General features: G+C 39.9%; 1 protein-coding gene across 1 annotated transcript in view; it reads right to left on the reverse strand.

Moving 5' to 3' along the window:
- Window positions 1-14321, reverse strand: part of eys (eyes shut homolog) — a 125073-nt gene that overhangs the window by 30429 nt on the left and 80323 nt on the right. Inside the window, exons 37-40 of the mRNA XM_037465464.2 lie at window positions 13797-13947; window positions 13516-13628; window positions 12959-13221; window positions 7817-7993 (exon numbers count right to left, since the gene is read on the reverse strand). Of these exons, the coding sequence (XP_037321361.2) occupies window positions 7817-7993; window positions 12959-13221; window positions 13516-13628; window positions 13797-13947 (704 nt within the window). The remainder of the gene's footprint in view (window positions 1-7816; window positions 7994-12958; window positions 13222-13515; window positions 13629-13796; window positions 13948-14321) is intronic.

Raw genomic sequence — 14321 nt, forward strand, 5'->3', positions numbered from 1 at the left:
ATCCACAGTGCCATCACGCCTGCTGGGGCTACTAACAAGCGCAACCTCCACGGCTGAAAAATGTTTTGGAGCCAACTCTGAACCGCCAAAAACCGCAGTTCCTCGAATGATCATTTGATGGAAGCTTCAAGAGCAAGAACGCTTTCGGTCTCTATAGCTAAGGTAAATATTTATATAAAACACGTTTGCCGTCAGCTATAACTCAAGTAACTTAAGTGCGCCTCGATGCCATTTGATAAAATGCCATTATCAGATAAATAAATGGCTTCCTGAGCAGCTAACTGTACACCAGACATCCTGATGGCCCAAGTGAAGAGGTTTGGATGAGAGGCTCAAATTTCAACTGGATAAAATTAACTCTCATCCTCGATCAACAATAACTGACTTTTCTTTATACCAATCTGATTGGACTGAGGCAAGTCACACAAATTGAAAGATATGACGGCATTGCGCTTCACTGGAGCTGTAATGTCACCTTGTACAATTTAATGAAATAAATACATTTGATTGATGTTGACTAGCTTCCGGCTAGTCTAGTCTATGGCTACTCACCATCCGCTCCACAGTGAGGAATACGTTTTTTTTTTTACTTTAATGGCTGTGGCCTTCATACATCTACCTCCAAGCTGTTAGCAGAAAGCTGAGAGATTTTGCTACGTCACGTGGGAAGGATCCACTTCTGTCCTGTTCTTGTCATTAAAGTTTCTTGCGGGAGGTGAAAGGTATCAAGGAAGAGGCTTTCTGCCTCAGAGGTTCCTTTCACCATGGATGACGGGTGAGTCTGGCCACCAAGAGAGGAAGGTCACCAGGTGCTGCCTGTGATGTTGCATTGTTTTATATGCCACTTCTGAGACTCCTGTACATATCACAGATTGTCTCTTGAATGTGAGACAGTGCAGGGGGGGGGGGGGGAGACAGCAGGATTCTTAAACCTTCCACATAGGCTACAAGGGAGGGAGGTAGAGAGAGGTGTCACACCAGTCCCTCACCTAAGTCTGAGAAGACAGGACAAGGCATGCGACATAAGAGTGCAGCTATGTAAGCGAGACAAAGATAATAGAGAGCTTGCAACTCTTGTGCCAGTGTCCGGCAAGACATGGTTGTAGATGAGCAGACCCACACAGCATTACTCCCCTTTTAGGGACATTTAAATTGGGTTCTTCAGTAGGACACATTTCACAGCTGGGTGAAAGACATTCACAGGGAGCCAGAGCTGCCGAGTAGGATCAAGATTGACCCCCTTGGAATTCACATTGACAATGACAATTGAGCCAGGATTCTGTAAGAGGATAGGCTGGTGTAGCTCACTGGGCTCGGAAACTGGTGTGTGGGCTGCAAAGACAGCCTCCACACTGTGTGTGTGTGTGTGTGTGTGCCATCTCTTATGAAGTAATGCCATGGATGGAGGATTTAGACACTACAGGAAATCAGTGCAGAAGCTGCGCTTGTTGTTTCAAGGCTGCACTGCAGCCGATACGAAAAGCTCTGAACAATTCCTGCAGGGCAAAAAGGGCATCCAGAAAATCCCTGTCACTTTGTCAGAGGGAGGATATGCTTAGCTTAATATGCTGCACTCTGATAATGCATTTTCTAAGTAGACTTGGAGGTCTTGCCCATACCACGACTCAACAGGGATGCACATCACAGAGACACATCACTGGTCGCTGTTGCCGAATGGACCGAGGAGAAATGATCTCGTCCCAGACAATCCAGTTTCCTCAAACCTCTTTCTGTTGAAGGGAATGCACTTTCACTAGGTCTTAAAAAAACGTACTCAAAGTGGCTGTGGAGTGACAATAGATATTAGACAATAAATATTTCAAAAGTTTAGATTTTCCTGCATCATTTAGTTTGATTACATCCAGCGCTTGATATTGGCACCCGCCCACCCGCCAAATGCTGGTAGATTTTGGCAGTCTGTCCCACCAGCCGCTTTGGCGGGTGCAATGTTATTTTTGGGATGGTTTCGCGTTCGAGATCTATGTGCCCCCAGGGTTGCCGTAGAGGCAGAAGGCTGGTTAAGGGGTGAAGGCGGTTATTAATCTGGCTATTAATGTGTCATAAGTGAACGAGCCCATGTAAACGGACCAAGGAGAAGCTCAGCAAAGCTGCCTCAGTTTAGCTCGCAGGCGGAATCCGCTTCGGAGAGTTAAGCGCCGCCGGTTCAAGGCGTACTTGGAGACCAAGACTCGTTCAACAGCTCAGGGCTGTTGGGCAGACGGCCTCCATGCGGACTTTCCTGCTGCGTTTTATAAAATAATAAACTCATTGCAGGGTTCTCAAGCCTCACGCATTTACCGCGAGACACACGCATTTCAACCAGTTCACCTGCCACGCCTTGAGAAGGGAACGCAAAAAACAAGTTGTCCTGCTAACGTTGTATCGTGCACCAATCGCTTCGCCTCCCGGGCCACCGTACGCTCGCTATTAAGCAACAAAGACGCAAACATACGTGACAGGGGGGGAGGCTTTTGATAAAACTTGAGACCTGCTCAGTGCAGGATGTGGCAGCACAGAGCAGGTGAAGGGAAACCCGGAGGACAGACACCAAAGAGAAAAACTGATGATGAAACCTAAAGTGATGAGTCGAGAATGGCTGGTTTATCATCCAGCCAAGAAAACAATGATGTACTGATTGTAAAATGTATTGCAGTGAGGTCTCTTTTGTAGTTTGGACAAGCAATTTCACAGTGGAAACAATAAAGGACAATGAAATTTCCGTTGGACAGGTCAAAAACATTGCGACTAAACAGACCACAAACTACCACTGCACCAGGTAGAGGTGAAACTCGAAAAATTAGAATATCGTGCAAAAGCTCATTACTTTCAGTAATTCAACTTAAAAGGTGAAACTAATATATTATATAGACTCATTACATGCAAACTGAGATATTTCATTATAATGGTCTTTTACATTTAAAAGGATTTTAAATCTAGTTCTTCAAGTAAATTGTAACAAACTGTAGTCATCTTTCCCAACAACAGAAATTGTGGCTAATGAAACGGCTGAGTGGCCACAGTGACCAGTGAGCAAAAATGTTAATGTCAAGCCCTGATTACATCCGATTTGAAGGAACAAGTAAAGGTAGACTTTGTGTGTGATGTTCCCCAGAGGTCAGTTTTTGGTCACCTGCCTTTGAGTTGGAATGCCGCAGGTCATTAGTTTTCATGGTAATAAAAAGACACAAATGGATGTCAACAAGTTCAGTACACAAACGGTACGTGTTATTAGTGTGGAACTGCAGCAGCATACAATACGTTCTTCAAACAAGTCGAGAGGATTGTGGTCAAAGGCTGATGGGTAATTATGCTCGACAGTGGGCTCATTCTGACCTTAAGAAAAAAAGAAAAAAAACTTTGATCACATCTCACACGTCCTAAGATCTCCAGATTTGCTTCCCGGTCATTTTTGAGCTCATTATGAAATATAACCCACAGTAACATCGATATAAAAGATGGTATTATACTGGACTTCATTGTATTAAAATGTGTTTCTAATGTTTAGTCCTCCTCATTCACACTTTATACTTAAATGCGTCCAATACAATAGCATCATTATCCATCTCAAACTGCAAAGCTCAAGGGAACATCGTCAGCATACATTTTTGTTTCCTGAATCCCTAATATTTTTCAAATAATTGTGTTTTGGCATTCATATGCCACGATTTAATGTTGGTTAGAGATGTAATCATTTATTGTGTTTTTGCAAGGTAATAATTCATTTCTAATATTTTTAATCCCTGTATTTAAATCAGTAAATATTGTCCCAGATGGGTTCTCCTGAAAATCCCTAATGTTTTATTTTAGTCTTTAGCATGCAGCATGAAATAAGGACATCGGCTCATTCCTGCGTATTCAAACAAACGGCTTTATATGCCAACTTTGATTTTCCTTTGACAAACCATTATTCTCGACAGTTATTTTTCAGTTTAATGGGTGTAAGAATTTTTTCAAATGTGAGGGGAAATTTTTCAGGAAAGCTTGAAAATATAATGGAAACGCAATGCTACCCTGCAAAAATATTATGATCATCAGAAACAGTTTCATGCCGTGCATACATTTCTTTGTGGTTGATAGAAGAAACAACTTGACATGTAACTGAAAGGAACAAACTAGCACAGAGGCTGTGTTTAATATCCTCGTTCAATGCTCATTCTAACAAAAGGTGGATTACTGACTCTCAAACAGGAAACTCTTCAAGATCTCTGAGAGGCTGGAATATAGCAGTTGCAAATTAAATAACTTAAAATGTGTGAGCCTGTAGTCTTGTGACTGCTGTGATGTTATATCAAATGTATATATTTCTTATTTTTCTTAAATAATTGAATGCAATTTGACCAATGTTTTGAAATGCTAAACTAAACCGCACTGATGACATATACAATTGAACTTAGAGACTTAAGACTTAATGAAGGCCGCAGCAAAGAACATTGAGTCTCTCAGTAAATTTCCCCACTAAGCGCCAAAAGTCATTTGTTGACAGATATTATTTATTTATTATAGATTTCAATGTTGCCCCATCAATTATTTATATTTCTTTCTTCTGTGGGATATTGTTCCCTTTTGTCCCCATGGCCCTGTGACTCTGCACCAAGTCTGACAAAGTGTTCGTCCTTTTGTCAGTGCCCCCCCCCCCACACACACACACACACCTTCCTCTATTTCTCCTCTCTATCTGACAATTGAGGCCGAGAGGGAGACTTGTATGTTTGCTTAAGGGAGAGGTGTAAAAAAGGAAGGGAGAATAAGCAGCAGGTCTGGAGAAGAGATTCTCTGCATCTCAATGACTGTGTTTTGGTTCTCTTCTGATTAACTCTGTCTGTTTGATCTCTGGAGTTTTCTTTTCAGTTCCTCTCATGTGAAAAAGATGGTGACCTATGAACCAGGAAGCTTTACTAGATGAAAGGCACTGTTGCCCTCTATACGTGCTTTCTGAACACTCATCTCTTCTCATGACAAGGCAAACATTCTGCTCTCCGGCTTCTGTCCGCGGTTGCAGAGAAATATTGTAAATAAGGTTAATTCAACTGACCAAATTGAAATTATGAATTTGTGTTCGTATTTACTTTAAAGTTATTGTGCACTCTTGTGAGGGTATATAGATGTCACAGCAGACATTATTTGTCAAACTAAACAGGGTAAATCTGTGAAGACTTTGACAAGCAGTGACTTCAGATCAACAGGGATAGATAACGGGTGGCAGTGAATATATGAGGCACCAATATGAGAGGGTGGTGGTGATGCAATTTGACATCATGCACAATCTAATTCACTCAACACACATCACATCTGATAACTGACTTCAGGCATTTTTCCAATGTGAACTTCAAGAAGCTCCACTGAGATTCTCTTCATCTCTTCCTGTTGAGTCACGTTTATCTCCCAAATTCTGAGCTCCAAAATAATGCAGGCGATATATTTTTTAACGTTGTTTTACTCTAAATGAATGAATGAATGACATGTATTAATATCTCATCATTGTATCCTAAAAATATGTAGATTGTGTGTTTTTTAAAACAGGCAGATTTGTTTTCCGCTGTTTGTCATTCACACAGGCTTTTAACAATTGTAAAGGCATCTTCAATCAAGTAATGGACGATGACATGATACTGAGTTCCCTCCAGCTGTGTTCTTTTTGTCCACGTAATGTGTTGTTTTTTCCCCAAACATCCCAACGAAAACGTTAAATCAAGTACTGAGTAGCATAAGAAAAACTCTGCTTGGAAGTTAATCAGCTGCACCATCCGCAAACCTCATCATTTGGCAGTTTCAAGTATTTCCTGAATGATGTACTTAAATTGCCAAAACTAGAAAGACTTAATTCCCCAAGAAGTGATTAACAGGGCGAGTGCAAACACACCAATAGCCACACAAATCTAATGTGAACAGTTGTGTTTGAGAGGAGAAACGTCAGTAAATTGGGATAAATATTGAAATACATTGTGTCAGAGAGGATAATGTTTGACTTAACATTGATAGAAACATTGCCCGTGTGTATTTAAGGCTCAGCAGATTGACCTTTCAAGTGGACCACCCCACATAACACACTCATTTAAAGCCCTATTAGGTTTTGAGAGATGGCTAATTAATAGCTGCTTAAATAAAGAGATTTAAGTATTTGGTGAGGCACCAACGCACTCAACAGCCATCAGGGGAGGCGAATGTTGGCTCGGAGAAGGAAAAGTCCAGCTATTATTACTCTAAGGAGTCTTTCATTGTTTTATGGTAAAAGTACAAAATAGTTTTCAACTTATGCATCTTAAACATGAACATTATTATTGTTATATTGAATTAATTGTACTATACTGTTTTGTCTGAAAAGAGGCCACAGACGTGTAGACAGTGTCACACATAAGGGGTTGAAATCAAGGTTTAACCAGCAAGATGAATGTAGCAATGCATTTTCCCGGTTTGTAAGGAATAAATCAACTGGGATCGCCACACAATGCATGGTTTTAAAAAGTTTCAAGCAACGAACAGCGATAGCCTCACAAGATCAAGGTGGTCGCAGTTTGCAGAGGAAGAAGCTGCACCAGCGAGTCACGTTTTTTTTTTATAACTCATTAGAGGACCTGCAGAACACTTCATGTGGTGGTTCCACCTTGTAGCCGGCTGATACATACAGATGTATAATAATACACACACAGCTGGATGAATGGAATACATTTCTCATGGCTCAGCTTTCTCGTGCAGAAAATTACAGACTCCTCTCTTTTCCAAAACAATGCTGCATTGTAAAGAAGGCCTACTCACCCATTCTTATCCAAATGTCCTACTGGACCAAAAGAGAGTTCATATGCGTGAGTGCAGGTGTTGGAACAAAGGCAGTAGGTATATGTAAAATGTAGAGCGCACGGTTGATGTAAAGGGTCAGCCCAATCCTCGGCGCCTCATGTGACGGGGCCAGCTTTTTCCTTCTTTTGAGGAACCCTTTGTTCTCTTTCAGGTATAAGCTCAGATCATCACCAGCGAAGCGGCAAAACAGCAGCTGGCCATGTGAGGCGAAGCTTTCCGTAGACCTTCACCACAGCACAGCGTTGAGTATTTCCCTTCTCTCCTACTCCCACATTACCTTGAGTTGTGGTTGAAAGAATTTTTGAAAAAAGGAGGAATGTCCATAGCTAAATAAACTGATCCAGGTGGCAAAACTGGTTAAATTATCTTGAAAAGTACATCCTTGTCCGTCTCCTGTAGCTATGGAAACCTAGTAATCAGCTTTCAGTTATTGGTTTTGATTCAGTTCGATTCATTCAGAATTCATACATGTTTTCCTTTATTCTTCCTCCTGCCTTTCATATTGCATTGGAACTGCTGCCAAGCATTGCTAGAAACAACGTTGTTTGTTTATTGTAATCAGAGGCTGAGGACAAAGTACAGACAGAACCTTGTAGGTATAATTCTTTTACACTATCAGTGATCCAAAAGCAGAACAACTTACGCTAAATAATAACTAAATGAGGGTAACAAAGGGGGGAAATATGTCCCTTGTTTTTATATTATATTAATATTAATTAAAACGTGTAGTACTTATTGTATTTTGAGGCGCTTACATCACAACAGAAATAATAATTGTACTCCATATGACATTTATCTTAAAACAGTCTTTTGTTTTTGAAGATCATTGTATCACTCAAAATATTGAACAATCCCATTATGTCAACTAGTATCTACCTTGGTCCTTTAGTAGTAGGGTTTGGATAAAAGGTCAATTGTTTCTAGTTTTGCAATATTAATACAGGATTACTGTAGAATAACCTGTATACCTCTACTTTAGCAGATACCAATCAAAATGGCTTTAGTGAAACACTGTACTCACTGTAGAGGATGGTGCCTTGTGTAGATTGCGTTTTCACTGTCATATTGAGAATAACAATGGTGTCCTTGACAGTAGCAGGGAGATTACTGGCATCAGAAGGCTGGAGAAGAAGGGATGAAACAGGCAGCAGCTCCAAATAAGATGTTCCATCAAATGAGGGTATAAATACTGTGGTATCTACAAAGAAAAGAAAGAAAAGTTAATGAAATGCATTTAAATAGACAGAGAAAAGTGAGTGCAATCCTTATAGCAGTAGTAGAAAAGAAATGCGCCGCCGGGCTTTTGTTAGACAACAAAACAGCGAGATTTGTCTGGCGTGTGCCTTCAGAGGTCAAACAACTGTATGCACGCTTAACTGATCATTTTTATGCTATAAGCTACGATTGAAAAGACAAAAAAGATGCTGCTCTTTGTTAGTAGTAGTCAGGCACCACTGGTGAACAATAGATCTATTAATCGAAATAAGGACAATGCACTTGTTATATGTTATGTGAAAATCTCAGCAGGGTCTGACGCAAGTTTATTGATCAGTCCTCAGACCAACACCTGATAGGAGTTTTTGTTCATACCGTTTCTAAAACAGTCATAATCCCGTAATCTTGGCCTGTGAGCCCAGACACTTTGAGCCCAGAGACTTTGAGCCCCTCGCTGCTTTCTTACACAATCTGAGTGGGTGATTCTTAGAGAAAGAGTTAAGTTGAGCAAAAAGAGAAAATACCAAATGTGTTTCTTTTGTTGTAGGAGGAGCTTTTATCTCGGGCCGATAATAATGAGTCAATCTAGTAATGCTTGTTGGCAATATCATTGAAAGGCAGATTGAGCTGGCTCATTTCTAAAGGCATCAGCAATTACAGCAAAAAGAGCTGGCATGGTGTTGGCAAAGCAGTAAGCCGACAACCCCTCATCCGGTCCCATTAATGTCAAACACAAAAGCTGCAAATGTTCGCAGCCTTAAAAAGACTATTTTCTGATTGCTTTAAAAAAATGATCTGTTATTTTTCCTCACTGAATTTGCATGATCTGTTCAGGTCCTGATCTATGAAAGCATTACCTGCAACAAGGACCAATTCAGTCGTGTTATTTCGTTTTCATTAATAAAAGAGTACACATTCAGTTGAAATACCCCGTGTTCTCATTTTGATTTTGTAAAATAATACAGGTTATTACTATTGTTGGATTCTATTAGAAATGTTCAATATAATAATGTCAAAAAGACAATTTAGACTCACATTATTTTACAGAGACAGATTTTTAAAATTTAAAATATAATTCCACTTTTAATCCTAAAAAAAAAGAGTGCACATTCATATTTGGATTCATGTCGTCGTTAGGTAAAAGTTACTGAAAAGATATAAATGGGACAAAACTGTGCTCTCAACTTTCAAGTATACGAGAAGTAAGGACATAAGGTAATGAGCCGTAAAAGGAGGTCATGATCAATGCAGCCCAAGTCTGAATAATTTACTGCCTCGCTGGCTCCCTCTTTCTCGCCTACTGGCGTACCTCACAGCCATTTGCTCCGTAACTAATTTTTGTGATCACTTAGCTTTCAATTGAATGCTTACATACTTGACAGAATGTCTTTGGCAAGGTCTACGACCCACTGTGTCTTCTTCGGAGGGACAATTTATCATAGCTTAAATCCCTGACATGCCCAGATGAACTGGCTTTATCTTAAAGTCGGCTGCTCGACGTCAAACACCAACTGAAGCACCCGGCTCTGGCCTGGATTCAGGTACGACTCCCACCCGAGGTGCAACCCCCGGGTCCAAGCATAACGGAGCAAGACTCACACATGGCAAGCTTCCTGTTTACAGGCCAAACATAAGATACCAACTAAACCTGACTGACAAGTAAGGTCTGACAGCTGCTCTCAATTCACGGTCTTCATGTGCTCAAAAAAAGCGAGAGAAAACTGCAGTAAACAACTGCAATAAGCCGATGTGGTGATATAATACATGTGTTTGGGGTCTTGTTATTCTGTTTTACCGTGCTAATACGGCACAGCAGGGAGTTACACACTTAGCAGTCCCTGTTCTAGCCTTGGTCCTAGACAGAATGAATGAAGGGTCAAACTGTAGGAGTCCTGCACTCCACATTGCACTTACATTGTCTATGTTACTCAATCAATGTAAAAAAGGGATCAGCCACAGCGATGAACCAGCAGGGAACTATCCTGCAGCGTCCCTCAGCCTTAATGAGCTTCATGAATCTCACTTCGCTCTTTAGCTGTCTGGCTTTCACCTTCTCAAAGAATAGTTTTTGTTAACAGCAGGCAGCTATTTGCTGCAAAATGTTCTAATAACGCTCGTTATGCTACCTGCTCAGTACCAAACTACAGCAGGTCAACAAAGCCAAGTAGTAGTTAAAGAGCCATTTTTACCTCAGGAGGCGTTCATTCCCCCATGTGCACAATAACGCCAAAAATAAAACTAAAAGTACAGATAATGAACGATTCTAAACTGTTAAATATATAAAACAAAATAAAATATTTTAAGATTATTTCTGTTACTTGGCAATCAAGGTGAAGCTGATTTAACTAATACGTTTACTGCTTAGTCGTATAAACTACATCAGTTTTGGAATAATGCATTGCATGTTTGTATGTGTAAAAATATTTAGCTGTATCTTAAGTAACTGCAGCACTTAAACCGCTTATCTATGTTCTTTAATATATATCAGACAAATTATCTCCTATTAGGCTACATTTTACAACATGTAGTATTACCATTAACAACATCAGTAGGAGATTAGATCTTCTTTAACAATAACGCATCCTGATATTTCCCTTAGATACTAGTGTACAATGACATGTCAGCATTTCATCTAGGACACAAACAAGGCATCATTAGTCACTGGCTAGGTTGACACATCTATAATTAACTGGAGGGTGGGGGCTTTATTCTTCTCTTATGCCTATTCTTAATTCAACAAGATGTGAGGACGAGGTTGTCACTCGTCAAAGTTGACACATTCACAGACTTTGTCAGCATATAAGCTTCTGGGCCGGGTCTGTCTGCTATTAGAACTAGTTTTTTAAAGTGCATCGCCCGATGGGTGCTCATGTGAGATTGCACTCCGTTAACCCGAGAGACTGAAATGCTTCTGAAGAGAAGAAATTCCTCAAACTCAGCAGAAATGACTCCAAAAGGCCACAGCTGGTATTCAGAGGAAACATTTCATGTGACAAGTTAAAGGATAAGCAGGGTCATGGAAGGAAAAGGCTGGGATTTTTTATAATTGATTGAAAACAACAACAACAACAACAACGTTTTCACGCAGATGTCCTTGCATATATGCTGCAGTCATTTGTGATAATACTTTCGGGCACAATTGCAATTAACCTTGTGAATCCAACTGGTTCCAATGTTGATAAATAACTGAATGAATAATTGAGTCTCTACTAGCCGCTTAAACTTTGATGAAAGCATCTTTAATACCTGGCATAGCAAAGCACCATACAGGCCATGTAAGCAGAACATTGCGGTTTCGGTCTCTAATGGGAAAAATGAATAAGATTGAAGTCCTTAAAATCCTAGAATTTGTTGTTCAAGTGCCCGGAGATACATATCACATTTCAGTAGATTATTGAAACCACTGTAAATTAGCATTTCAGAACACATGGCGGAGGCGTCAAATAAGGATGTCAGATGCAACCGGGCTGCTGAGGCCATATTAATGTTAGCTTTAAGCGCCATAGTGTAAAATTCCTATGTGTTCTGTAAGCACAACATTATGCCATCGGCCTCAATCCCGTTAAGGGGTTGTCACGGTAAAGACAAATCCAGTTTTCATTGTAAAACTGAAATACTAATAAGAATTTTCATAGGTTACATTACTCCTCAGGTGTAAAATATGCAGCACATAACATTTGGAGTCTACTGTCAATCTCATTTTTAAAACCTCTCAACACAAATTGTTAGTGCTCTAGGAAATAGAGAGGAAGTGAAAAGGTTTCTGTTTTTGCTCGTGGGGAAGCTTACAAAGATAAAAATGGTAGAAAACCTATAAAATGCAGTTTTCAAATCACTATATTTCTTAATGTCTAGCATTAGCCTCGAATTCCTTAAAAAGCTTTAACACTTCGAGGAAAAAATACACAATGGTCTGTTTTTCTCCTTCAACTCAAAACTAGTTTCATATATGTATATATATACACATACACATACACACCGCGGTGACACACTAGCTTTAAAACTAAATTAAATTCACTACTGTAGGTAGAAGTTGGCCAGATATGCTGATGATTGCAAATTAGATCCGAGTAGATAAACAAACACTTTTGCTTGTGTGTTTTTTTCATTATTAGTTATATATACACTGTAGTTAGACCAACACGACAGGACATTTCTGTCAGTTCTGAGCTACTTGGCTCGTCTTATCAAGCCCACAAACAATTAATTAAAACCTGTTTGTGTTACTAATGTTGTCACTGGAACAGAATGCCTAAAACAGCAAAATAGCGGATGCTGTTTCCTACACTGCCAGAGCAGATCAGGGACGGCAGGTGGCACATTTTAAGTGCACCGAGAAGAAATCTGCAAAAAAAAAACCCTGTGTGTCTAGTGCTGCTGTCCTCCTGGTGTGTCGAACGGGGTTGGTTTGAAATAAATAAATATTTGGCGGGGACAGGGATGAGAACGGAGGGGATATCTGGGGCTTACAAACACAACGTAGCTGGATGTTGAGGCGAGTGCTACAAGGTCGCGTTCTCATGCTCAATGAGCGCTGGAGGTGAACATGGACACACAGCGATGCTTCAAGCTGCTTATATGGATCTTTCATTTCATTAATCATATCCTGAATAATTCACATCGCTCAAAAATTCCTAATGCAGCTCACTCTATTTTCCCCTCATAGTGAAACCTATTAGCCAAAGAGGCTCAGCATATATTAAACAACGTCATTTGTTGGCTGGCTGTTCATAAGACAACTATGGAGGTTGCGGTACAAGGGGGGGGGGTTTGAGCTTTTTCCTGCTCGCTTGCATGCACACTTACCACCACTTATTTACATCAACATAGGTTGTGGTGTTCAATGGATTAATGTACCTATGTCACGTTGATCGGTACAGACTGTGGCAACACAGATCCTCCATACAAAAATGTGTAGAAATCGCTCAGTAAATAAATCCAAGCGTACCTTTCTCACAGAAAGCGCCGGAGAAATGAAGCAGGCAGTGACAGGACGGCACCGCTCCCCCAGGCAGCTGCAGCTGATGACATGTTCCTCCGTTGCGGCAAAGACTGTTGTGGCAAACTTTAATTTCCTGCAGAGGATATTTTTCTCTTTGTGTCGGAGCCACAGTTGTTGTTGTTGTTGTTGTGTTCACTGTGTCAAAGCTTGTGGATTGAGTTGTCCAGCTTGAAGAGCTTCTTGTTGAGGCTTCGATGACATGAATGTATCTGTAAAATGGTTGTAATCGAATTATATTTTTTGGCTTTTAAGCCTGAAGATATGAATTCATCTCATTTGCAGCCAAAAATACTCGATATAGGACATAAACTTCATTTACATAGTAGACCAATGTTGTATCAGTTTTACTTATACTACAAAGTGTGGATTTCCATCACTGTCATCAGATCAAACAAGATGAGCATACTGGTGTATGTACTTCATTATGCAAGTAATATAAAAACAGGTTAAAGACATTTTTAATGTGTGAGACCAGGAAAACTAAAAACTTTTTTTTACTTTACCTGCATGGGTCAATGTTGCTGCTGGCGATGGCATCGGATATATAAAAGCTCCTCCGTTTATTGATTTCAATTATCTCAATGCAGCCTGTGTAGTTGAAGAAAGGTTTTGCTCTCTAAGAGAAAAACACATTTTGGACAATTATGTGGTTTCTTCCAGTTCTATCCTAGATTTTACATTTTTTTAACGTATGAATGATTCATGTAACTTTAAAGGATATGTGTGTTTTAAGAAGCTTTTTATTAATGTAGGCAGTTGAGAAAGTAGGAGCTGCAAATGGTACCTGATTGGGTAGATATTGATGTGGCAGACCCCCTATGAAGACGTGGTTTGTTCTCATCACCATGTTTCCCAACCAGAAATCTCTTGCCGTACTTCTGATTTTCTCATGACCAGAAAGAGTAAGCTCTGCCTCACAAGGGGTCAGGTGTTGTCTATAAAAGAGCACGGACATGTTAAACAAACAGCAGGCACACATTTTTATAATAACATCGCTATGATATCTCTTTATAGAAAACATACTACCATATATTTAGTAATAACAATATCCCTAAAGACATCTTAAAATATCTATGCCCTGTAGTGTTGGATTAAAAAACAAAAGAAGTTTTTGTGTTATTGACAATACACAAATAACCCCTTTCGAGAAATCAAGTTTAGCATTAACATCGCAACTATAAAAAAGCAGTTTCGTCTGAGTTGAACTTCTGCTACAGAGATAAACAACTTCATGACAGGTTGAGAGTGACCAGATGCTGGGATTTTAAAAACGTGCAAGTTACATAAGTGAAATCGTTTTGTGTACTCT

The sequence above is a fragment of the Pungitius pungitius genome, chromosome 13, assembly GCF_949316345.1.
Source record: "Pungitius pungitius chromosome 13, fPunPun2.1, whole genome shotgun sequence".
Lineage (NCBI taxonomy): Eukaryota > Metazoa > Chordata > Actinopteri > Perciformes > Gasterosteidae > Pungitius > Pungitius pungitius.